This window comes from Pimephales promelas, chromosome 6 (genome assembly GCF_988280905.1).
Source record: "Pimephales promelas chromosome 6, fPimPro1.hap1.1, whole genome shotgun sequence".
Classification (NCBI taxonomy): domain Eukaryota; kingdom Metazoa; phylum Chordata; class Actinopteri; order Cypriniformes; family Leuciscidae; genus Pimephales; species Pimephales promelas.
Genome location: NC_142774.1, coordinates 38,191,686 through 38,218,181, shown reverse-complemented (window position 1 = coordinate 38,218,181; position 26,496 = coordinate 38,191,686). Strand labels below are relative to the sequence as shown.

Here is a 26,496-nt window from a genome sequence, read left to right as displayed (position 1 = left end):
TGCAGCAGAATCTCCAGGACTGAAGAGTTTGGCATGAGCTTCAAGCCAGACCTGGCATTGTGATGAGACTTTGGAATCTTGTCCGACGCCCACATATGTCTGAGGTGGAGTGATTTTCCATGTTCTTTCGGGAACGAAGGATCAGTTATCCATTCAGCTGGACAGTCAAGGGGCATTCACAAATCACTGGAGGAGTCTCTGTGCTGTTACTTTGTAGATTCTTTGTAGAAGGTGAAAATTCTGTCATTAATCACCGTAGGTAGGGTTAGGCCACTAGGAGGCGCCTTCTGGCCCATACATATCTGCGTCTCATATTGACGCTAAACTAAAGGGTGCCATGTGTGTTAGATGTATACACATTGTCAAAAGCGTCAGTATATTACGCCTTGAGATGAGAACAACACAGTCTCATCCCAAGACATCATATAACTGACGTTTTGGGACGTCTTTTGACCATACGTCAACATCCGCCTTTTCAGGGTACCCTTTAACATCAGTTACATGACGATCCTGGGACGTCATACAGCTGACGCTTTACCTTTAATGTCAGTTAGGTGACAGGGTAGGTTTAGGGGTAGGTTTAGGTCTGGGGTAGGGTTAGGATCCAATAACGTCATCCAACCGATGTCAAAGGGTACCCTGAAACGGCGGATGTTGACGTATGATCAAAAGACGTCCCAAGACGTCAGTTATATGACGTCTTGGGATGAGACTGCGCTGATGAGAACGGGCTATCGTATTTCCTTGATCTCAGTTTTCATTAAAAATATCTTCACTTGTGTTCCAAAGATTAATAAAAGCTTTATGGGTTTGGAACAATGTGAGAGTGGTAATTGGTGACAGAATTGGTGAAAGTACTTTTTGGGGACAAAATGATAATGAATGAACCCAAAGGGTTCCATAAAGAACATTTTCCCTGGTTACAAAGAACCCTAAGGGTTCTTGTTATTGAACCCTTAAAAAAGGGTTCTGTATTGAACCTTTTAGGAGTTCCAAATACGTAGCGTTGATAGAACCTTTTAAGGTTCTACAGTATATAGAACCTTTTCTTCTAAGGGTGTACCCTTGGGACCCTTTAGTTCCATAAAATGAAACGGTTATATGAAAGTCATATATCAACCCTTGGGACCCTTTAGTTCCATAAAATGAAACGGTTATATGAAAGTCATATATCAACCCTTGGGACCCTTTAGTTCCATAAAATGAAACGGTTATATGAAAGTCATATATCAACCCTTGGGACCCTTTAGTTCCATAAAATGAAACGGTTATATGAAAGTCATATATCAATGTTTCATGTCAGCGCTTCTCAGTTGTGGTACATTGTGGTTGAGATATTTTCATGTTCTGCCAGAACCAGGTGGGAGTACATTTACGGTCAGAGGAATAAAGCCTGAGAGACACTGTCAACCCTTTTAGGGAATGTTTTTTTACAAGATTTATTTTAAACAAAATAGATATGTTTCCATGGAGTCTCTAGACAAACACAGTCTTCAGCCTGAAACCATTGAGTCACATAGATTGGCCTAAATTACTGTTCAAATGCCAGATGTTACTGCAATTAGTATCTAAAGTCCCACAACAACTTCTTCCATATGCCTAAAATACACTATTTACCCAGGATAATCTGGTCTCATGATTTCCAGTCCTGACTTTGTCCAGTCAAAATCAAAGTGGACTGATAGACATTTTGTCAAACTTAATGATCTCACATTGAGTGATAGCAGGGATGAATGATCTTTTGCTTACAGTAATAAGATGCAGTCGAATAAGGTATGAATTTAATTTTGATATGAACCTAATTTAATGATAATAAAAAAAGAATAAACAAGAAATACCTGTATACAATTCAGGGAGGAAATAGGAAACACAAAACTACAAAATAAAACACTTCAAAATAAAAGACACATATACTATAGGCCTATCTATCACTTAATGTTGTTTAGATCATAAAGCACTGAAATTACACTACCATTGAAAAGTTTGGGGTCAGTAATTTTCTATTCTTTATTTTCTTTTATTCAACAAGGACTCATTAAATTGATCAAAAGTGGCAGTAAAGAGATTTAAAATGTTACGAAAGATTTATCATATCTTATAGCTAATGGATAATAAAAAATGTTTCTCGAGCAACAAATCAGGGTAATCAGGTACAGCTACATTCAGCTTTGTAATCACAGGAATAAGTGACATTTTAAAATATATTAGTGTAGAAAACAGTTATTTTAAATTGTGATAATATTTCACAATATTACTGTTTTTTTTTACATTAAAAAAATACAGCCTTAGTGAGCATATTTACTTTAGAATTACAGTGAATGGAAAGCTTCAGAGGTTTTTATTTATTTATTTTTACTTTATTTTCAGACAAAGTTTTGCTCTTGAAAACCAAAGTTTGTCTTGACTGCTTGTCTAGTCCTTCCCTTCTCCTTCCTGTCCGACACTTATTCCTTTTCTCTTTCTCACTCCTCTTTCACCTTCACGTGAAAATTGTTTTACATTCACTCACAAAATTCCAGTTTCTTCATACTAATCTCGCAGAACGTCACTTCACCTTATCCAGCTCATGTTGGGCTGACGGAGATTTGACAACGTGCTGGATTCCACATAAACACGATGCTCCACTGAACCAGTTCCTGTTTGCCGGGACACTCTATGGTGAACGGACCGCCAACCCTGGTGATGGCGAGACCATGTTATCCTCAGGGAACTCAGTGACTCAGCATGGCTGTCCAGGTAGACATGAGTGTGTGTTTGTTGACGGTGTGTGAATGGTGACGGTTGTTCGATCACTCAGCAGTGTCTGCAACCTGTTGACCCCCAGATCACTAATGTAGCCTTTCACAGGGTCCCTCAGGTCATCATAAACACCCAGTTCAATTAATCAACCATTATAATTAAAAGAGAGAAATAATGGTTTGATTTTCTATGAAACTCAATAAGGCTTATGCTACTTTAAGAGTATACACTGAAAATAAGCTAAATTATTATCATTTAACAAATGGTGTAGGCTAAATCAACATCTGTTAGTATAAATTGTGAAAATAAAAATAATAATAATAATTTTTAGTACCCAAATTTTTCCATTCGATACCATCATTATAGCATGGTACCATGCCTACACAACACAGTTTTCAACTAAAAATGTAATACTTTTTATGTTCATTTATTTGAAAACAGCATTTGAGAGCCTGAAAATGCAAACTTTTGAAGACGATACCATTCCCAGGTGAAAAAGACGTTGTATTAAATGTATTAAAAATATATTTGAAATACAAATAGTGTGTTTATAATACATTTGTATTTACAACATGCTTATTTAAAGTGTACTAAAAATGTATTTTATTGCATTTTAGTATATTTCTAAAAAGTATACTAGAAGTACATTGGTAATAAATATATATTTAATTACATTTTTAAGAAATATACTATAGAAAAGCATACTTTTAATGTATTTATAAAAAGTATATTAGTAATATTGGTAATAAGTGTATGCTTTATTATATTTTTAATAAATATGCTAATGATAATTATACTTTAAATGTATTTCTAAAAAGTATATTAGAAGTACATTGGTAATAAATATATGTTTAAATACACTTTTAAGAAATACACTATAGAAAAGCATACTTTTAATGTGTTTCTAAAAAAGTATATTATTAGTACATTGGTAATAAATGTATGCTTAATTATATTTTTAATAAATATGCTAATGACAATCATGCTTTAAATATGTTTCTAAAAAGTGTACTAGAAATACATTGGTATTTAATTACATTTTTAAGAAATATGCTAAATACAAACATATTTTAATTATATTTAAAAATGTTTTACTAGAAACGCAATGCTAATAAATATACACTTAATTACACTTTTAGAAATATGCTAAAAACAAACATAGTTTTAGTGAAGTTTTAGTGTATTTACAGAAAGCATACTTGTTGCTAAATTAAAGTATTTTTTGTGTTCACTTCAAGTTTAAAAATTCAAGTCCCTTTAATTCCCTTCCTAACATGAAGGCAATTAAACATGTATCGAAATTAATTGTATAATGGTAATTATAATTAATTTATATATATATAAATTAATGGTAATTACCATTCACAAAAACGTGAATGTGTGAAAAAAACAAAAACAAATGACATCAAATGAAAAACAGCGACGTCTTCACAAACGTTATGCACATTGTGTGTTCTGTTTCTTATAGTGATTCTATACAAAGTGACATCGCCAACTTCTGGCCTGGCATAAATAATACAGCGCTTTTAGTCATTTTCGCTGAACAAGGTTTTGACTTTGACAATGGTGTGGCCTGTTTTCGAAAAATGCAAAGGGAAATCTTTTCCATTATTAGTACATGGTTGTCATGTAAATGTATCCGAAAGTCATGATCACACTATCATCTTTACACACTGAAAATGCTGGGACCAGGGGTGAGGGTTCATGTAAATGATTGTCTATTTCCATTGTAAGGTGATTGCAAGACTTAAAATTTCAGCCAGCACACCTTGGTGAAATCTAAACAGTGTCTGGAAACTGGCAGGACAGGGTAGGATTTAAACATACACACACAGAGCAGGTAAAGGGTGAGAGAAGTAATGAAACAGCTGCCTCAACAAGACCCCAAGAGGTGCTGTTTGCTAAGGTGTCTGACGGGTTTCTATTTTCCCTCTCATGAGACCACTAAAACGTCTGAATGACACGGTGTGCACTAGTAGTACTACATAGTTTTGAGCTCTACTAAACCCGGTGCAGTGAAATACATTTGGATTTGCATAGAAATGCAAATATCTCTTAATCAGTCTCAAAAAAAGACTAGCAGAAATGCTGCTTATAAAAGGTGGGATGTAGACCAAAAATTGGGACCCATACAGCAGTGATTATCTAAATGCAAATTGTAAAATGCATATGAATAGGTAGAAAAATTAATAGGTTCATCTTTCAAAAGGGAGGAGAAAACATTTCCCTTATCTTTTTTTCGTTGACGTCAAACGCTGCACATGCATATAAAAGTTTATCATCTGTATTTAGATTCAACTGTCTCTAACATTAGGCACATGGAGCGGTTGCTTAACATCTGTGAAAAACAAGGTTTCTGTGTGTTTTATGAGATGAATTACTGGCTGAAGTAGCAAAATTCAAGAAACATTTAGAAAATGAACAATATTTTTGCTTGTTTGGCCTGGCTGTGCAGTTGATGGCAATATGAATGCATTTTATAATTGATCTTAAAGACAATTACTAAACCAGATTTGATCCACTGTCTGACAATACAATAAAAATACACAATACATATATATTTTCCAAAAGTATTTACAAAGCGTTTACAATTCTGAGTGAATATTTCTCCAGCCAAATTTTAGAAAGAAAAAAAACAAAACAAACAAAACAAAAAAAAAAAACACTGCTTGTTTTAATACAATTTTTGGTGTGTGATGTATTAAGAATGTTCACATGTCAATGATGTACTAAAAACGGAAACGTTTTTCCTTTGAATTTTTCTAGTACAGGCGACACAATTGTCAAAATGATCCGTATCCACGCAAACGCCTAAAAACGCTGTATTATTCATGCCAGGCCATAGTTGGTGAGGTCAAATGCATTAATATAGTTAATAAAGGGTATGGAGAACTGACTTCATTCTGTACATCCACTTTCACTATGTAAACTCTGGATTAAAAGTCATTCCAAAAATGGCTTAGAAAATTTGCTTTCAGTTGTACGTGTGGTTCATGTGTCTAAATACTTTTTAGGGCCACTGTATTGTTATATATAGACAGTCATTAACGATCTAAATATAATCATTTTCAGGGGCGTAATCATTTTACATTTTAGAAAAGTCTAAGTTTGTCCCCTCACATTTTAGATTCATGCATTTAAGTCCCCCCACACATTTTTTTTCAAATAGTTCATCACACGCCCTCATTTTAATTTGTATTATACAATTGAAATTTCATCATATCTTCTGGATGAAAAGTAAGTATCATAAACGGTGAAAAACTACTCGCCAGAAAAATCTTTGTTAGCTGACGTCGTCTACTCTTGCTATTCTTCCTGATGACGGTGGTCTCTTTATTTGGCCACATCCAGGTCATTTTGCCCAGACCAGGCCACATATTCATGCCTATGCGATGTTGATTTAGTGTGTGATGATAGTATGACCCGACCATCCACTGGTACTAATAGCATTCACTGTTCTCCAAATGCGCACACACACACACAGGTAGGGGTGAAAGAGACATGCCTAAAATGGGCAAGGCTGTCCGTTTTTTCTCTCCTAGCCAAAAGCAAAAATGTCCTGAGTCATCACATCCAACCAAAGGCAAGTTCATAAACACACTAATAATCTTTTCTGCTAATGTTTTTATTGTATTATTTACTCTATCTTCTAGTTGAAGCTGTATTAGTGCTTGTCATATACTGTTGTGTTGATTATTATGTTCAATCACAAAAACGTATTAAGCATACATGTTGCAAAATAAATCATATAAGGGCTGCCAAAAAATTTATTTAAATCCTTAAAGGTCACATTCAGAAATATTTTGATTACTCAGAAATCTTACCTCATTTACTTGAAATGAATTTGTCTATTAGATTCAGTGAGCCGAACCAAAAGAGCTGAGGAGATTGTTTACAGCTGAGAAAGCTCAGATTTTCATCATTTATCTTCAGGACAATTGGCTTCAGATGTCATTTCTGTAGGTGACGTAACCCAACAGCTGTACATTTGTGTTGTTGACGCCCCAGTATTTCGGCTTCCAGACTACACTCTTAGAAGAAAAGGTTCTATATAGAACCTTAAAAGGTTCTATCAGCGCTACTTATTTGGAACCCCTAAAAGGTTCTATACACTCTTAAAAAAAGGGTTCCTCTGGGTTCTATATAGAACCCTGGGGTTCCATACTTGGCCAATAGAAACTTTTAACAAAAAAAAAATGGTTCTACATAGAACCATTTTGGAGTTCCATATGAAGCGGGGCATGGAACCATTTCTTTAAGAGTGTATATCTACAGATGAGAGAACCAGGGCTGTGTTTCCCAAAAGTTAGCATAAGTTGATCATTCGTGGCAATTGCTTTGCGATCAACTTATAGGCTTACGATGCTTATGGGAAACGCAGCGCTGCTTGTTTAAAGCTTGATCCTAAAAAACGTCCGTGTGTTTATCTGGAGCATAATAAACATTGGACCAAACACAAGAGCACTGAAGACTTCGGTGCACATGAAACACTTCCTCCCTGAAGTTGACCTTGTTTACGGCACATTTTCTCTGATTAACAGCCAGTTTCATACACGCCTAATTTGATATATGCAAATATTAACTTACAGACCACACTAAATATTTGAAAGTATAAGGTTTAGACATCCGAATCTCTTCTAGCCAAAAACAAGAAACAATCTGTACTAAACACATGCTCGGCTGTGATTTATCTAACCGAGGATACAAGTACTTACAGCACACAGTCTCCCTGCATAAATCTGCTTTCTCAAAGGTTCAATGGCTCTCTCTGAAACTATTTAAAGTCACAGGTCACACACAGCTATAATCATTGTGTTAAAGTAGAGTAGTTTTGCTGATAATTTACTCACCCCCCTGTCATCCAAGATGTACATGTCATTCTTTCTTTAGTCGAAAAGAAATTAAGGTTTTTGATGAAAACATTCCAGGAATTTTCTCCATATAATGGACTTCACTGGAAACCAAACGGTTCAAGGTCCAAAAGACAGTTTCAGTGCAAACTGTTCAAAGGACTTTAAACGATTCCAGACGATGAATAAGGGTCTTATCAAGCAAAACGATCGCTCATTTAAAGTTTTATAAGCTCAAATGGTCATCATGCTCTGTTCTGTGATGCGCGTTTGTGACTCTCCCGTTCAAACTCGTTTATCACTCGTTTATTTGTCATTTGGTTCATTCAACAAACGAAATGAACAAGTTGACTCTTGAAAAGATTCGTTCAGTTTGCACTGAAACTGTCTTTTGGACTTCCCATTGAAGTATGCCATTGGAAAAACTGTGCTAATTAGCAAATCCAGGTGATTGGAACAAAATACTGAGGAGCACTTTTACTTTCTGAACCTGGACTTTACACCTCTAGTGTTTTAATTCGTCTCTTTGGTCCACTTTCAACCACTTCTGTCCTGATTTCTTCGAGGGGAGGGTCTATGAGCGGGTAAATCTATGGGCTTTTTCAGATCTTTCGATCTAATGGACCCGCACCGTTGATGATGGAAAACACACGGAGAGCAGCAGCTTTAGTTTCTGCTCTTTTTGCCTTCAAACCAAACTTCAATCTTCAGCCGACAAAGTTTAAATCCCATCTGGCTAGCGCGCTTCCCATGATGTTTACACAGTAGATCAGTAGGCGAGAGTAGACGTATTTTGGGGCTGTTCGAACACATGAACTTTTGCACTACTAAAGCAAAACTATTTGGATCCTGTTAACATTGTCCACTTGTGATCCAATCGACCAAATCGCATCTTTATACCAGGTGTAAACAGGGCCTTTGACGGTACTGAATGAGTAATATATACATGCATTTATGGTACTCCAGGTTATATGTCAAAAAAACGGGATGTTGCCATGGTACATGTCCAGAAATTGTATGACAATACAAACCATGGTGTAGTTTTTCTTACTAAACCTAGAGTCAAATACTCTTGCTCCCTGGTGCCAGGCTAGTTTTGGTAGAATGTCAAATGTTCATTCCAGTGCCATTTTCCCATTATCCTCTTAAAGGTCACATTGAGTCCAGTGAATGCCTTGGAATTGTGAAGTTAGTAGTCTTTTGTTGCAGAGCATATTTGTACTGAGCGATAACATCTTATGAGAGCCACCGGCATGTTGAAAACAAAGCTTGACACAAGACACAGTATTTAACATGGGCCTGTTTGTTGGGTTCAGGATCTCACTATAGATTCATAACAGTATTTTTGGGAATTGAAACGGCACACTCGCACATACACTTCCAAAACGAAGCCAGTCATTAACCACACCCTGGACTCTCCTTCTAACACAGGAACTCCAGAAGGACAAAAAAAGGGTAAATGCAAACAGCAGTCAGCATGCTGGCGTTTGTTGGACTCTAACGGCGGAGTGAAACTTTCTGACGATTGGAGCCGAGTCGTTTTTTGTTCTCCTCCACATGACTCAGAATGTCTGTCTGTCGGAGGCGTAGACCCGGTGCTAATTAAGGTATTTCCCAGCAACCAGCACTCCTGTTTTGGGAGGGAATTACTGCAGGGACTTGTTTGGCATTTTGCATGAATTTATTGCCAGAAATGTTCCATATGTGGGTTCTCAATGCTATTTTATAGGCAATATCTTCATAAAACGGTTCAAAATGTGTGCAGTGTTTTAGACAACTCACTCATGATAAATGTTATAGAAACAATAAGGTTGCATGTGTTCACATTGTAATATTTGTTCCAGACTTCTTCAGGCTTTTGTGCAAAATGTTAATATTTCTTGTGCACTCCAACTGTTTACCATCTTTTTGTTTAAATAATTTAATCTTTATGGAAGCCATTGGTGTAATGCAAGAAATGTGAGAGAAAATAAGAAATGTAATGTTTAAAACAGCTGTCACACAGTACAATATATTTATTTCAGTGACTCTTTTTGTAAATACCATTACATGGTGACAAGTGTCTGTCTCTATGTGCGTCATGAATCATTCATTCAATGATTTCTTTCAAAAACTATGGAAGCTTGTTTCCGCCACTGAATAAAAAAATATATAAATATTAATAATTGCGACTTTTTCATCTCACAATTGCCAGATATGAAGTCAGAATTCTGAGAAATAAAGTCACAATTGCGAGATATAAAGTCGCAATTCTGAGAAATAAAGTCACAAATGAGAGATATAAAGTCGCAATTCTGAGAAATAAAGTCGCAATTGCGACATATAAAGTCATGATTCTGAGAAATAAAGTCGAAATTGCGAGATATGAAGTCACGATTCTGAGAAATAGTCGCAATTGTGAGATATAAAGTCGCAATTCTGAAAAATAAAGTCGAAATTGCGAGATATAAAGTCGCTATTCTGAAAAATAGTCGCAATTGTGAGATATAAAGTCGCAATTCTGAAAAATAAAGTCGCAATTAGATATAAAGTCACGATTCTGAGAAATAAAGTCGAAATTGCGAGATATAAAGTCGCTATTCTGAAAAATAGTCGCAATTGTGAGATATAAAGTCGCAATTCTGAAAAATAAAGTCGCAATTAGATATAAAGTCACGATTCTGAGAAATAGTCGCAATTGTGAGATATAAAGTCGCTATTCTGAAAAATAGTCGCAATTGTGAGATATAAAGTCGCAATTCTGAAAAATAAAGTCGCAATTAGATATAAAGTCACGATTCTGAGAAATAAAGTCGAAATTGCGAGATATGAAGTCACGATTCTGAGAAATAGTCGCAATTGTGAGATATAAAGTCACAATTCTGAGAAATAGTCACAACTGCGAGATATAAAGTCGCGATTCTGAGAAATAAAGTCACAATTGTAAGAAAAAAGAAAGAATTGAGACTTTATCTCACAATTCTGACTTTTTTTCTCACAATTACGAGTTTACATCTCGCAATTCTGACTTTATAACACATATTTGCGAGATATATATTGAAATTCTGACATCTTTTCTCAGAACTGTGAGATATAAACCCGCAATTGCGAGTTATCAGGCCAATTCTAAGGGGAAAAAAAGACTAACTTTTCCCACTAGTTTATATTTCACAATTCTGACTTCACAACACACAATTTCGACTTTATATCTCGCAATTATGACTTTACAACACAAAATTTCGACTTTGTCTCGCAATTCTGACTTTCATATCTCACAATTCTAATTGTGAGATGTAAAGTTATAATTGCGTGATATAAGGTCGCAATTACCTTTTTGATTTTCATTAAGTGGCAGAAAAAAGTTTCCATAAAATAAAAATAAAAAACAGATTTGTTTAGGAAATAAACATTAGGAGCAAGTCATTGAATCATTTGTTCAACCAATCCATTTAAAACTAATTTAACACTAATTAATTCATAAAACAAAACAACCGTCTTCATGAGAGACTCGCTGATCAATTAACCGATTTGTTCAAAAACGACTGATTTATTTGAAAAAAAAAGTTTTGATTTGTTTGGAACTATTTTCATTGGAGAAGCAAACGTACACAAAATAACGAACAATACTGTGTCTATAATATAAGTTAATCAGTATCAACCTCTTGCTATTAAACTCTGTATAAAACTAATATCACATTCACAATCGCTCAGTCAGAATGGCTGAAATTGTCTGCGAAATGTGGTGAAAGGTAATTGTTTATGATCACTCATAATATAGAGCCCACAGGTGCTGTGATGTGTGTATCACTCCCGCTCTCTAAGGGATAGTAAGTCTTACATAACCTAATAAGCAGACTAAGTGCAAACAAGTCTGGTTTTGTTAGACGAGAGCCAAGAGAGAAAATAAATACTTTCCGTCTCTCTGTGGTTTTTTTAAAGCATACAGTATGTGTGCGTCCAGTGAGTGATGGTCAAACTTCAGACTGTGACAACATTGGGTAATACTGTAAACTGGAAGGACAAGGCCTACCAAATAAGCCTGCAGTTTAATGTGGTTACGTGAGGTAAAGTTTGTTTCCCCGGCCAAACAAAGAGCCGGAGAGGAGACACGGCCCATGAGCCACAAGCGGGAAGTGCCACGAGACTTCCAGAAGGTCTGACATCATCGCGGTTCTGTGCAGTAAAATTACCCAGCAGAACATTTAACCATTAAACGTACAATCCTCCTCTAAAACGTCTGAGACAAAGTCAATGCAAAGTTCCACTTGTTCATTCGGACAATTGTTTTTAAGCGAATGCCATTTGCATGGTGGTACATTACAAAAATGAGCATGATGTGAGTCTTTGTATACCAAAACAGAGTCTGCAGACTAAACATCACATGAAGTCATGTTCATGTAATGCATTGATTCAACAGCTTGCCACCAATATTTTTCCGTTAACAAGAGACTGTTACTTGGTAGTACTTTTTCTGGAAAGTAATGTGTAACGTAACGGTTGTGTTACTTTTTGCAAAAAATACAAATAAAAATAAAAAAAGGTTCTATGTTTGGCCACTAAAAGTGAAATGAATAACCCTCATGCTGAAGGAAATGCAACGTCACACCTGTACAGTAGAGGGCGCAGCTCAAACAAACCTTTCAGCTGTGCTGCTGTTCTGGGGTGCGTTTCCCGAAAGCATCGTTAGCCAACTATGGTCGCAAGTTCCGTCATTATCAGCATAGTTCAAGTTGTGTGCTTTGAACGACAGCTCTTGACCTATGGTTAGAGGCATAGTTTCTACACTGTTAAAAAAATATTGATGGTTTAATTTAAAAAAGTAAGTAACCTGGGTTGCCTTAAAATTTTAAGTTGATTGAACTGGAAAAAGTGAGTTAATACAATGAAGGAGATTAATTTAATCATCAGAAACTCAAAATAATAAGTTCTCTCAACTAAATAAATTATTATAAAGTTGATTTGACAAAAGAAAATATGTTGTGATAACAAATCTTGAAAATATTTTTTTACAGTGTGCATGACATTTGGACGCAATAAACTTGGACGTAATAAAACCACGAAACCAACATGGTTGAACGATATTGCGACAATGGGTTTCGGGAAACAGTCGTGACGAGCTAGTTGATTTGAGCCCGTTGTCATCCCAAGGCGCCATATTTAAAAGTAGTGTTACAAAAAGGTAATCCGATTATAACATTAAGCCTACTTGCAATGCTTTACCCCCGACACCGACCATGGTGATTGGATGTCAAAGGTAAAGTTTGACTTTTTGATTACTTAAAAGGACATAAATTAGGCATATTTTAGAGAACATTTCTCCATTCCCAATCATTAAATGTTTTCCATATTTTAGATTTAAAAGTCAGCGATCTCAAACATCTTTACTGAATGCCAACAATTTGTATATTTCAGACAAAAACATCTGAAACATAGATCAACCACACGACTGATAACTCCATACAAAATCTGCTGAGCTATGAAAGATAAAGCTCTGAGCTATACAGGTTTCCTTTGGATCCTCATGCCTGACAATCAGCAGCTGTATTCTTCCAGTCCAGCCATGTTGAAGGACCATCTGCTCAGAGAACAGCCTGTTCCTCAGGGCTTGAGATCGCTGTGGAGATTTATGACTCAAAATGCTGATAAGGAATACAAAAACCTTTTTAAAAAGGACACTGAGGTCTTCTACTCATTTTTCTGTTACATTAAAAGGTTTGGTTTGAAATTATCTCTCTAACTTTATTCAAAAATTGTCTCAATTGTGTCTATTTATATTCCTCCTAAGGAATTTTACAAGAAACCTCTGAGACAAATTTGATGCTTAAATGTTACAACTAAAAAACCTAAAGTTGAAACTCTCCCCTGGTATTAGTCTATATAGAAGAATTGGTCTATTCCTTATAGTACATAAAGATTTAGATTCAGAGAAATTAGAATGATATCCAGAAATCCTGCACTATTGCTTTCATATAGTTTTTCAGTATGAGAAATATAGTAACCATAATTCCAAAAGATCCCTTATCTCCCTCCAAGGGTGACGCTCACTCTTGGGTTTCACCAGATTTGTGCCAGACTGTTTTGGTGACTGCAAAAACGTCTAGTCTCAACAGTCTGAAAATGACCTGACTGATAAGAGTTCCTTCTCTGGCAGCAAAAATAAGCCTGTATTTCTGATTTAAGATTTAAGTTGCTAACATTGATATCCATAAATACAGTTTAACAACAACATGACATGCAGTTAAAGTTGTTTCCCATGTATTTCTAAAAGAGCTCCTCTAGTCATGCAGGAAACATACTGAGGGAAAGATATTGGAGTTTGGATTTAGAACCGTCTGTCTGTCATTAGCTTTTACAATCATCAACATACTAAATGTAATGCGACATTCTAGTAAAAACAAGACAAAACACCAGAATTAAGCTCACTATAGAGAAAGGAATAAACAATATTAATCATTGTGTTTGTTAGAGATCCCAGATGGCTAATAGCATCCATAGGTCATAAATTCTCTGTTATTTACAGTTAAGCTCTTTTCACAAATGGCTCAACTTGTGTTGTTATTCTCTCTCGCGGTCCACTAGTTTGTTTTGCTGCTTTTTGTTTGGGTGAGTACTTTAAATGTTTCTAGTAAAACAACTTTCTTAATAAAATATATGAAATGGAACAATTCTGCACTGTAAAATGTTCCTTTACTGATTTATGAATATTAATTAATAATGACTACATGTAACTGATAAATATACATAAGTGAATGTTTTAACATAATTGAAAGTGCATGTTTCAATCAGGACATGCCAAGTGATATTTACCAGGGTCATTTGTCATATTGATAAACATATTCTATCTTTGAAAATCCAGTAGCGAATATACACAGTTCCCACATTCATACATTTAGGTTATTTTAAGTAATTTCATTCATTTCAACATGTCATGTTTCTTTTATCAAACAGTGCCCTGCAAAGTTAACTCATGTTAATTCACCCTGCAAAAAATATTATTGGCTATATTACGGACATCCCTGTAGTTATGCATACAATATAATAATAAAAAAAATATTGTTTGTTGATTGGCTCCAAACTGAAGCACAGTAGCTATACCATGATCATAAGAATAACCATGGCAATCTTTATGGCAATACCATATTTTTGACTTTATTTTCACAACAACAGGATAAGAAAACTATGTAAACAATGCACAAAAATATGTAAACAATCTATACTCATTAGAAAAGCTTGTTAACAGAAACATCTCTCTCACAAACAGTAAAACAGCAGGGGTTGCTCAGTTTCTAGTCTGAGAGCAATCTTTTCCCCAACATACCAGACACATTACGATGACCAGGCATGATAGAACGTCCATTCACAGCTTGTGAAAGAGCATTTGCTGCATAACAAAGAAAGAAAGAAAAAAAAAAGACAAACTGAACAGTATTGCATTACAAATTAATATATTAAACTAGTTTGAATCTGCAACAGAGGTCTGACTAACATGTAATTTAATCTCTTTTTATTATTCCATATAAAGAATTTTCTTTCATTTCAATGATATAATAAAATATAGCCTAACATTTGCAATCCAAATTCAGTGAAAGAGAAATGGGCAGAAAAGTAGGCCTATATGTGGTCTCTAAGCACTTATAATAATAACTATTATCAGCAGTAAACAAACTGGCATGAACAGCTTGTGCCAAGACATTTCCTGTAATGTACCAAAGAGTCATTTTCTCCTCGGGATTTAACAAAATAATAACTGTTTTGACAATGCACGCCAAGACATCCACCAAAACACACTGCTTCCAGCCTTTATCTTGCTCTACACAATCGATGCTAAAAAGTTTGTGGTTTCCCGTCTAAATTAATGTTCATAAACAGTGGTCTATTACTCATCCTACCCAACAGCATCGTGTTGAAACTGCAGCACGGGGCCTGAAACGTGTGACGGGACAACATCACCCGAAGGGAGAAGGATTTTATGAGAGTTTCTGTGCAAAGTTGCACCGTAATTTAGCTACAATGCAAACTAATGGATGCTAACGGCAGTAGGCTACACGTGACTTTGCTCTTTAATTAGGCCTATACTGTCTGTTTGTTTGTTTGTTTGTTTTTTAACTTTATTTAATTTAATTCTCAAGATTTTAAGATGATTCTGTTTAATGAATACAAAGATGGGCATGTAAAAAAAAAAAAAGAAGAAGAAATCTATAAGTGCTTTAAGTAAACCCCTGTCTCCATCTAGTGGTTGTATTCCACAGAGAGACGTACTACAATAGATTACCAATGGCCTCGGTTTCATTTACCTTTAACCAATTATTTACAATATACAATGAATTTAAAATATTGAAATTATTGTTATTATTAGTACCACCATTGTTATTTTTTTTTTAAATAAATTGTATAATTTAACATTATATTGACCTCCTGATTTAGCACCAAGCACCAATCAAAAAAAGTAGAGAGAAAGAAAACTATGATTAAGATGATGATAATAATAATAATAATAATAATACTAATTATATTAATAATATTAACAACTTATGCTATTATTATTATTCCCCATCCATACATTATCTTATATCTATATATATATATATATATATATATATATATATATATATATAAGCACTGCATCCACAAGAATGAAAAGTCAGAAATGCAACACTCATGACCTTTTGCCCATTGGACTGCTTCTGTCTAGTATGTCATATAAAATGTCATATGACAATAAATGATGTTACATATGCACAGATACAGTATAATAGCCGATGACGTGAGCTGATGGCTTGTGGTTATAGTCAACGCATTCTCACCCCAAGGCGTCACCTTTGACCATGCTTCAATATTTGACGTTTTAGGCGCCCTTTAGCGTCACTTACATGACGCGATCCTACGGCGTCATCTAACTGACGCTAAAGGAAAGCGTCAGTTAGAGGACGCGGTTAGGTTTAGGTGTGGGGTGGGGGTAGGGTACACGCGATCCTAGGGCGTCATCTAACTGACGCTAAAGGGAGCCTAAAGCGTCAGATATTGAAGCATGTCCAAATGCTTCCCAAGGCGTCAGTTAGGTGACGCCTTGGGAGTGAGAATGGGCTGTTATAGTGCACAGTTCGAACTCGACACACAAAACATAACTTCCGAAATATCCAAGCAGATAAAGTATATGAGCTGATTATCACAATGTCCTGATTTATAACAGCTCATTAGACCAGATAAGTGCAATGCTTGAAACGCTGTACCTTTGGATGGGGATAAATGTCTTGGGTTTAAATATTAAAACAGTTATCTCTTTCCATTGAGGTGTTGTCTGGGACTGTGGATTGCTTTATAAGTCACTGTCAGTCTTCACTAGGTTCACACCGTCAGGTTCAACAAGCTTGGATAACAACCAGAACCATGCAGAGCTCAATGATTTCTGTTTGGGTGGTCTTGGCTCTAGTGGCCCAGGACAGGTAAGATTTTCGGGGTTTTACTTTAATGGTTTCCAGAGGTTAAATTAAGACAGAACAAAACATTAAGTATTGTTTTAAAAAGTTGAGATCATTCTAGCCTCCTAAATAAACTATTTTGTAAAATAGAAAATCTGACATTGAGACATGGAACACCCTCTGAATGGAAAGAGATTGAGATAGCCTATAAGATCAGTCTTTTGTAAGCATTACATCTGATGCATAAAGACAGCTGCTCTTCCTCATTTGAGTCAGTAAAGAATTTTAATTCATTACAGATTGGCTGGTGGACTGGAAGACAAATCGTATGACTACACAAAGTACCACACCATGGATGAGGTGAGATTATCCTGTACTTGCTGCTGTTGATTCATTGATTGATACATTTATTGACCTAAGAAATCTCTCTATTCAGATTTCAGCCTGGATGAATCAGATGGAAAGGGAAAACCCAGACGTTGTGTCCAACATGATGTATGGACAAACTTACGAGAAGAGGAATATTACATTATTAAAGGTACTATCTGTATTGTGGAATAGTCCATTTGCTCTCAACTAAAAAACAAACAGAGGCTGTGTACAAAATCACATACTATTACATAGTCGTAAAAACAGTAGTATGTCTGAATTCACAGTACACAAAAAAAAAAAAAAAAAAAAAAAAAACAGTAGGCAAAAAAATTGCCCAGATGAGTTACTACTTCCGGTGAGATTCTGAAGTTTTCATTCGATGGACACTTTACTCTCAATCTGCTCAGTGTACACGCATGCAGAACAGGACTGTAAAATAAAAGTACTACCATGATAATATTACAAGGTAGCCTACTCAAAATAATGCAATGGTATTACTATAGTACTTTTGTGTTCATTTGTTTGTATCTAATATGCAGATCGGCTTCAACAGCACCACACCAAAGAAAGCCGTTTGGATGGACTGTGGGATTCATGCCAGGGAATGGATCGCTCCAGCTTTCTGCCAGCATTTTGTTAAAGAGGTGAGACTTTATACAGGAAAGTTATTATTATGTACTTGGTCAGGATATACACCAGTAGTGTTATTCCCAGAAATATTCCCAGCCAATTGTGTATAATATACTGCATCTGTCTGAATGCAATGCCACTGCTTATAAAAATGCTATGGATTTGGATGCTTATGTTATTTTCCTGTACATGAACTACAAAAAGATTAATATAGAACTGACAAATATTGATATTTCCACTGTATGGATGCCAAGTTCTGTAGTTTGGTCCCCATAATAATGATAGAGGAAGAAAGTACACAGCACACTCAGAGCATTCACATGCTAAAATTAAACAATCAGGTAATGGATGTGCAAATTAAATAGTGAAAAGTAATGTTGGCAAAAAGGCAAAGTAATGTTGTTGTTGTTTTATCATGATGGTTATGTGGATATAAAAGTTCATTTTTTGTTGATACTCTCCTCCGATAATGCTTTATATGTATATTTAATATAATAATAAATAAAAATTAATTGAACCATTTTTATGTTGAAAAAGATCCTGGGCTCCTACAAATCAGATTCGAAGGTAAACACATTGCTGAAAAATCTGGACTTTTACATCACCCCAGTGTTGAACATGGACGGATACATTTATTCCTGGAAGGATAACACAGTGAGTTTTATCCGTTTAAGTACTTCAGTATGACATTTAATGATTATCCTTTTAGCAAACATAATGTGATGTGTTTTAAAGACTCGACTATGGAGAAAGTCCAGATCACCAGGCACTGGAAACTGCACATGCATCGGAACTGATCTCAACCGCAACTTTTACGCTAACTGGGGGAGTAAGTAACAATTTTCTTTTCAATATATACACATATACACACATACGAATATATACATAAATATTTTTTATATTTTTTGTATTTTTTTTTTGTTGCTTTTATTAATTTTTGTATTTCAGTTATATTTTTTAGTAGTGCTGTCAAACGTTTAATCACATTAATCGCATCCAAAATAATAGTTTGTGTTTACATAAAATATGTGGGTGGACTGTGTATAATTATTTTGTATATATATATATATATATATATATATATATATAAATACACACATGCATGTATATCTAAGAAAAACATTATTTATATATAAAATATATTTATATTTATATGTAATATAAATTATATATATACAGTATATACATGAAAATATTTCTTAAATATATACAAGCGTGTGTGTATTTATATATATAAAATAATTATACACAGTGCACCCACATATATTATGTAAACACAAACTTTTATTTTGGATGCGATTAATCGCGATTAATCGTTTGATAGCCCTAATTTGTAGTTAAGTCAAGTGTGGGAAGCCATGATGTTTGAAGTACACTTGACATTAGTACATCAAGTTAAACAAGCGAAAAGTTGAACTAAAGCTGAAATATTCACAAGCTATTTTTTTGTGCCAAAATCCAAAATAAATTTACAGCACTGATTTTTATTTTTTTTTATTTTTTCGATAACTGAATAAACTCTTTGGCATCTGAAAAATGTAAATATCAGCAATACGGGAGATAGGGGTTGTAAACATGACTTAACAGCACTCAATGCTGTTATCTATCTTTCCTATTCCCTACCTCTACATGTCATAAATTGCAGGTGTGCTAGGTGGTAAGATAAGCTTAATGTTGAAATAGTAAACAAATAAAAAGTTACAAGGATAACCCCTCCTTCTCATTTGCTGTGTAAAGTAGCAGTCAAGCATGAATCATTATCAAGAGCAAAACATGCAACCAATGCTATTTTCTTTTACACCTACCCTGATAAGTACAGTACTGTCAAAAGCATCAGATCTTGATCTAGTCCATCTGTCTTCGTTCATATAGTGGTCGGGATCTCCAGGGACTGCTGTTCAGAGATCTATAACGGTCCGACTGCTCTGTCTGAGCCTGAGGCCAAAGCAGTCACTGACTTTTTGGGAGCAAATCAAAACCAAATGCTCTGTTATCTCACCATCCACTCGTACGGTCAGCTGATCCTCGTCCCCTACGGACACCCAAACATCTCCGCACCCAATTATGATGAACTGGTAAGTAGATGTGCAAATTAGTTTGGGATAAGTTGAGCCTATAGGCTACCATACACTGTTTCGAATGAAATGTACACGTCAATGTGTTTGCAGATGGAAGTAGGTCTCGCTGCGGCTAATGCCATCAAAGCAGTTCATGGGAAGAGCTACAAAGTGGGCACGTCCCCTGATGTGCTGTGTGAGTATGTTTAAAAGGGGTTCCAATCACACAACATGAAGACAGTTATCCAACAACCAGAAACTGTTCATTGCACATTATCGTGATCCCCGCTCATGGTGGCTGCCATGTTGAAATCATCTTAAGAGAATCGTAACGCTTTAGATTACAATTAGACCCCGTTTACACCTGGTATTAAAATGCGATCTGTATCCAGATAAGTTATCCGGATAATAAAAAACGCATGTTAATGCAAGGTGTAAACGCGTTGTGATCGGATCGTGATCGGATCTGCCTGACCACATCTGGAGGTAGTCTGGCTCGCATTGTGTCCGGATCTTTACTAGGTGTAAACGCAATCTGGTTGTTGAAACCACATATGTATATTTTACTCCTCCCAAAAATGCTAAAAAATAAACGAGTGAGAGCGTGTTATATAGGCTGTCATGTTATAGCCTAGTCAGATGCGACACGCGACACGCATCACCGCATATGAGCAGCTGAGCGTCTATTCAACGTGCAAACATCGCAAATATTTAAGTGAAAGTAAGTCACAGACGCAGTTAACACATCTTCAAGTAAAGAAACGAAATTATCTTACCAGGCCTGTTGCCACTCTCTCTTATTGATGTCTCTGATTTGGAAATTAGCTGATGATCAATAAAATGCCGCTCAGATCTGTTGCTTTTGGTGGCGTGCAATCCAATAAATCTGCATATAACGCAGGAGGTGAAGATCGAATTTATATCCGTTTTGCAAAAACACATTTGTGGCCAGGTGTAAATGGAATCAGTACTTATTATCCGGATAACTTATCTGGATACAGATCGCATTTTAATACCAGGTGTAAACGGGGTCTTACTGCCCAGACAGCAAACTGACATTGAATCAACGTGGAAACGACGTCTCTCATGACATTGAAACAACGTCAAAGCTTCAAACTTCAAAGCTAAATGAAAATCAAAAATTGGTTTGCTTTCATAACATTGAAACAACACGTTGATTTTAAGTTGATTTTCCGTTAGTTTTGAAAGAATGACGCGTCTGACGTTGGTTCAACGTTAATTCGATGAGCAAAACTATGTCAGATCAACGTTGTTTCGATGTCATATTTCCACGTTGATTCAATGTCAGTTTGCTATCTGGGTGCGTAATAGAGGGTTTTCACCGACGTCACATTCTGGGCGGTAACCCAGATGAGCGGCCATTATGGGGACCATTTCACAAGATGTAAACAACACTGGTCCAGAAGCACTTCCTGTTTCAGTTTTTTTAACACTACATAAAAGCTGGGATAAAATACAACCAACAGAACATTTAAAACTGAATCAAAAAGTTAAACAAACATCTTTAAAATGTTTTCTTTACATGTGAAATAAAGAAAACAGTTACAAACTGAAACAGGAAGTGTTTCTGGACCAGTGTTGTTTACATCTTGTGAAATGGTCTATAAACAACAGCAAGGATTGCACTGTTTGTACTACTGAACACATTGTTACACTAAAGAAACACAGAAAAACCCCGTGGTAGGTGTGAAATCATATAGAGAAGGACTTACCAAGCAGGAGAGAGCGCAATATTTTGACAAACTAAAGTTAATATGTGGTAATGGTCCGAATGAGTACGTTAGCTTCTCTAGCCCGTACTGCAATTCTTCCTTCTATTTCTTATTCCGACATAGGCTACGCTCAGATTGTCAGTCCAAAAAGCACATGAAATCCGTTTCAAGCTACATCCATATGTGGTTTGAAATCCTATTCAAATACCAAGACATATGCCTCAGTCTGAACGATCGGATTTCGGATGGTGGTATGCGACTTTCACGCCACAAGCGATTTTACGGTGTAACCTTCGGTAATTATAGTGTACCAATAATAACGTTTGCAATAAGTAAAACGGAACAATATTTTACGTTTGAGGAATAAAGGGGGAACAACCTGGAGAATTACAAAAAAATATTTATAGTAGGCTACAAATATAAGCCATTCTGTACTGTAATGTCCATGTGACATGGAAAGAATAGGGATTAATTCAAACTATAGTCGCACATAGTCAATAGTATCAAAGATACTTTATTTACTACAGTGTGTGTAAACAGTGTGTTTTTAATGACCTTATCAGTAGACATGATGCCGGTGGATTGCAGAGCCGGTGCAAATCTCAAAATGAATATCCATTATTAAACTGTACATTATGATACTGTGATGGTTAAATTTACTTGTAGCTTTGATGTGTGTTTTTAGTGTTTTTTTTTTTATAAAATTGTGAAAATAATGGCCTGTTGCATCGCCCAGACAGCAAACTGACATTGAATCAACGTGGAGACGTCTCTCATGACATTGAAACAACGTTGATTTTGCTCATCGAATTAATGTTGAACCAACGTCAGACGCGGCATTCTTCAAAGCTAAATGAAAATCGAAAATTGGTTTACTTTCATAACGTTGAAACAACGCGTTGATTTCAAGTTGATTTTCCGTTAGTTTTGAAAGAATGACGCGTCTGACGTTGGTTCAACGTTAATTCGATGAGCAAAACAATGTCAGATCAACGTTGTTTCGATGTCATATTTCCACGTTGATTCAATGTCAGTTTGCTATCTGGGCGCCCAGGAAAACATAAAGAAAGAAAAAAAAGTATTTGCCAGCTAATCACTTGTGACGATGCTTTAATATTCTTCACAGATCCGAATTCTGGCTCTTCACGTGATTTTGCCAGACTCATAGGGATCCCATACTCTTTCACCTTTGAGTTACGGGACGAAGGGCAGACCGGCTTCCTTCTACCCGAGGATCAAATCCAGCCCACATGTCAAGAAGCTTACAAGGGTGCAATGTCCATCATCAACTACGTCCACGATAAGACTTTCAGAAGTGCAGCAATTACAGCCACAGCCACATTGTGGACAACACTGATGGCCTTATGGATATCAAGCACGAGTGTGCTTTAGACCACTATTTCTAAATAGATTTGTTGTCACATCATGCATTTTTATTTCTCCAAGCTGCTTGTTTTAGGATTTCTTTGATGCTTAAAAAAATTATTTAAATATTTTTAAATAATAAATCCAGATATTAACATGGTGACTCGTGTTCAAAAACTCTTATAGATTGAAATTGTAACCAGTTGTATTACAAAAAGTGGTAAAACGGGTTAAAATAATGAAAACCGAAACATGCCAAATATATTACATTTCATTTTTGTGCAAATAATTACTATATTCGTGAGAAATTGTTTGTGTTTCATGATTTTGTTTTTTTAATATTGATCGCAGAGCTTCATTTGTCCTGCTGATGGCAGTATATACACAGAAATCACTGAAGACGGTCGCAATCTTGTATAAACTGCTGTCAACATCAGCAATGAGATAAAACAATACAGGTATAAAACTAAAGAAAAAGGGACACGGATCAGTGCTTCTGGGAAAGATCAGATCAGACATTTCTTCCTTAACCGCACAGAAGTTAAACATCAGACACATGAGGGATCTGATTGTGAAGGCTGTCCTACTGAACACACTGAGGCCGGTTGTAGACTCGCTGAACCACTCCTCGATTTATCACTGACTGACTAGAATGAAGAGAACAGGTTTGTGATATTAACAATTCGCAGAGAGATCAAGATGGAAGGTAGAAACTATACCTCACTTCATTTCAACCCAATGATTCCACCAAAGGTCACGGTGGGGTCATTCTTTTGCAATGTTCGCCCAGTGAATTCAAACTGAATGCCAATTAGGATGTCGGCTATGACTGGAATGGGATATTAGTGTGCATACTGTATACTGTTGATGAGTGGATCAGTATGCACAATCTAAAAAATGCTGGGTTGTTTCCAAGCCAATTTTGGGTTTAAATATGGACCAACCCAGCCATTTGGTTACATTTTTAAATTACATTTTTAACCCAATGCTTGAGTTTGTCCATATTTGACCCAAAATTGCAGTTTGTCTGGTAGTTTTTAGAATAAAAATGTTAAACTTTTTTTTATATAAAAATGTAACATTTTGTGAGTGTTGTCCAGTTATGTGCAAATAAATTATTTAAATCCAAATGTGTAAAAAAAAAAAAAAAAAAGCATAATAAATATTTTAAGATTTAGATCACTTCTATTACTGAATGTTATCTGAATGTGAAGAGCGCTTCAACTAGTAACTATAAAAGTATGTATAAAACAAATTGCATACCCTACCTTTAATTAAATATAATATATACACTCTAAAAAAATGCTGGGTTGTAATTTGGGTCAAATATGGACAAACCCAAATGTTGGGTTAAAAAAAATGCAACAAAAAAAAAAATACAGTTGAAAGTGAAAGTTGAAGTTGGGTTAAAGTTACATTTTGAGTTTGTCCATATTTTACCCAAATTTGGGTTTGAACAACCCAGCATTGTTTAGAGTGTATATATATAAAATATTTTCACATTTAGAATATATAATTTGGTTGGTTTGAATATGTATACTGTACATATCAAATTATAACTTATTATATAATTATATACCCCCAAAAATGTTACTACAATTTTTTTTTTTTTTTTTTTTTTTTGTCACTATACGCTCTTAAAAAAAAATGGACAAACCCCGTTGGGTTACATTTTTAAATTGCATTTTTAATCCAACGTTTGGGTTTGTCCATATTTGACCCAAAGTTGAGTTAAAACAACCCAGCATTTTTTAGTACAGAAAGATTAGTATATTAGTTGCAGTCTCAAGGGTATTCTCCAAGTAAATGATCTACATCACAAGAGCTCTGCTGACCCCTGATCTCACGAAGCAGACGTTCAACCTTTACCCACAACTATTGAACCATGCCACCCCTATACCCTCATGAACTACTAGACCTCCCAAAACAAGTCCGTCATGAGAAACAGTCCGTCTCAGAGACCTCTCAATCTCCCCTCCTGCTCAGCGCTGCATGGCCTCACATGAGAAAGACAATCTCTGTGTGGAGGAGCGGTGCTGGTGAATAATGTGCATGAGCGTTACAGTACCAACAACAGCCATCCATCATAGCAGTGTGCTGTGACATGAAGGTAATGTGATCGTCCACTGGGCTCCAGCCAGATCTGTGAAGAGACGTTTGGAGTGGTGAAAATAGAAGTCAGACTTGACGTCTCATGATGGACGCACAGCCTTGCTTGAGGGTTTTTGTTTTACTGATCGTTCGAGGGATTTTGATCATGGCTGTGGCGTTCATTTGCCATTGGTTGGGTTTTTGTTGTACGTTAATGTGCAACATTAAGGCACATTCATTAGTCAATGTCAAAAGATTCAGGACATGCCATTTGGCATGATATACATCTACGGATCACAAGTACGTGATTTTTGGATCGTAAACTCATAACTAAAACATAAATCGTAACTTAACCGCTTTATTACCTCATACGAGATTTTTTCTCAGAAGTTGCTCTTTTATATCTCAGGAGACTTAGTTTTGTATTTACAGTATAGACTCGGATTGTCATATGATTGATTATTTACAACTCTGTTCAAATGTTTGGGGTCAGTAAGATCTTGTTTTTAAAAGAACTTTTTTCATACTCAGCCGAGGCAGCATTTATTTGATACAGCAGTAATTTTGTAAAATATTATAACAATTTAGAATAAATGTTTTATTTTGAATATATGTTAAAATATAATTGAATCCTGTAACGCAGAGATGAATCTTCAGAATCATTACTCTAGTCTTCAGTCACATGATCCTTCCGAAATATGATTATTTGCTGCTCAAGAAACATTTATTATTATTAGATCTTGAAAATTAGTTGTGCTGCTTAATATTTTACTGAAAACCAGAATGCATTTTTTAAGAACTCTTTAATAAATAGAAAATTGATTTGTTTTGTAACTGTTTAAATGTCGTCACTGTTGATTCATTTAATACATCCTTGCTGAATAAAACTATTACATTGTTAAAAAAAAAAAAAGCTTCCTGACCATAAACATTTCACTGGTAGTGTATATTATTATATTATTCTGAAATGAATGTAGATAGCATAGCTGAGATCATTTGTGAGAACTTAATGAGAAACATGAAATGACTTATAAGGTTGTTTGTGTATGTATATGTATGTACATATACATGTATGTGTGTGCGTGCGTGTACATGTATATGTATGTATATATATAGATTTTATTGTTGATAACTCTGAGATTGCTTGGGCTTCTCCTGTTCTAAGCTGTTCTTATCTTTGCTGTACTGTTCTATGATGTGCTGCTATGTATGGTGTTAATGTCTTTTAATCTTTTTGGTTCTGTAAAGCACTTTGGTCAGT

At 35.4% G+C, this 26,496-nt stretch overlaps 1 protein-coding gene across 1 annotated transcript; it reads left to right on the top strand.

The window, feature by feature from the left end:
• The first annotated feature begins 16,879 nt into the window (after positions 1-16,879).
• On the top strand, positions 16,880-23,405 carry cpo (carboxypeptidase O). Its single transcript, XM_039648245.2, has 9 exons — positions 16,880-17,011; positions 17,287-17,347; positions 17,424-17,525; positions 17,899-18,003; positions 18,527-18,643; positions 18,725-18,818; positions 19,862-20,064; positions 20,158-20,242; positions 22,906-23,405. Exons 1-9 carry the CDS (start codon positions 16,956-16,958, stop codon positions 23,169-23,171), a joined length of 1,089 nt encoding a protein of 362 aa, XP_039504179.1. The 5' UTR covers positions 16,880-16,955; the 3' UTR covers positions 23,172-23,405.
• Positions 23,406-26,496: the final 3,091 nt, after the last annotated feature.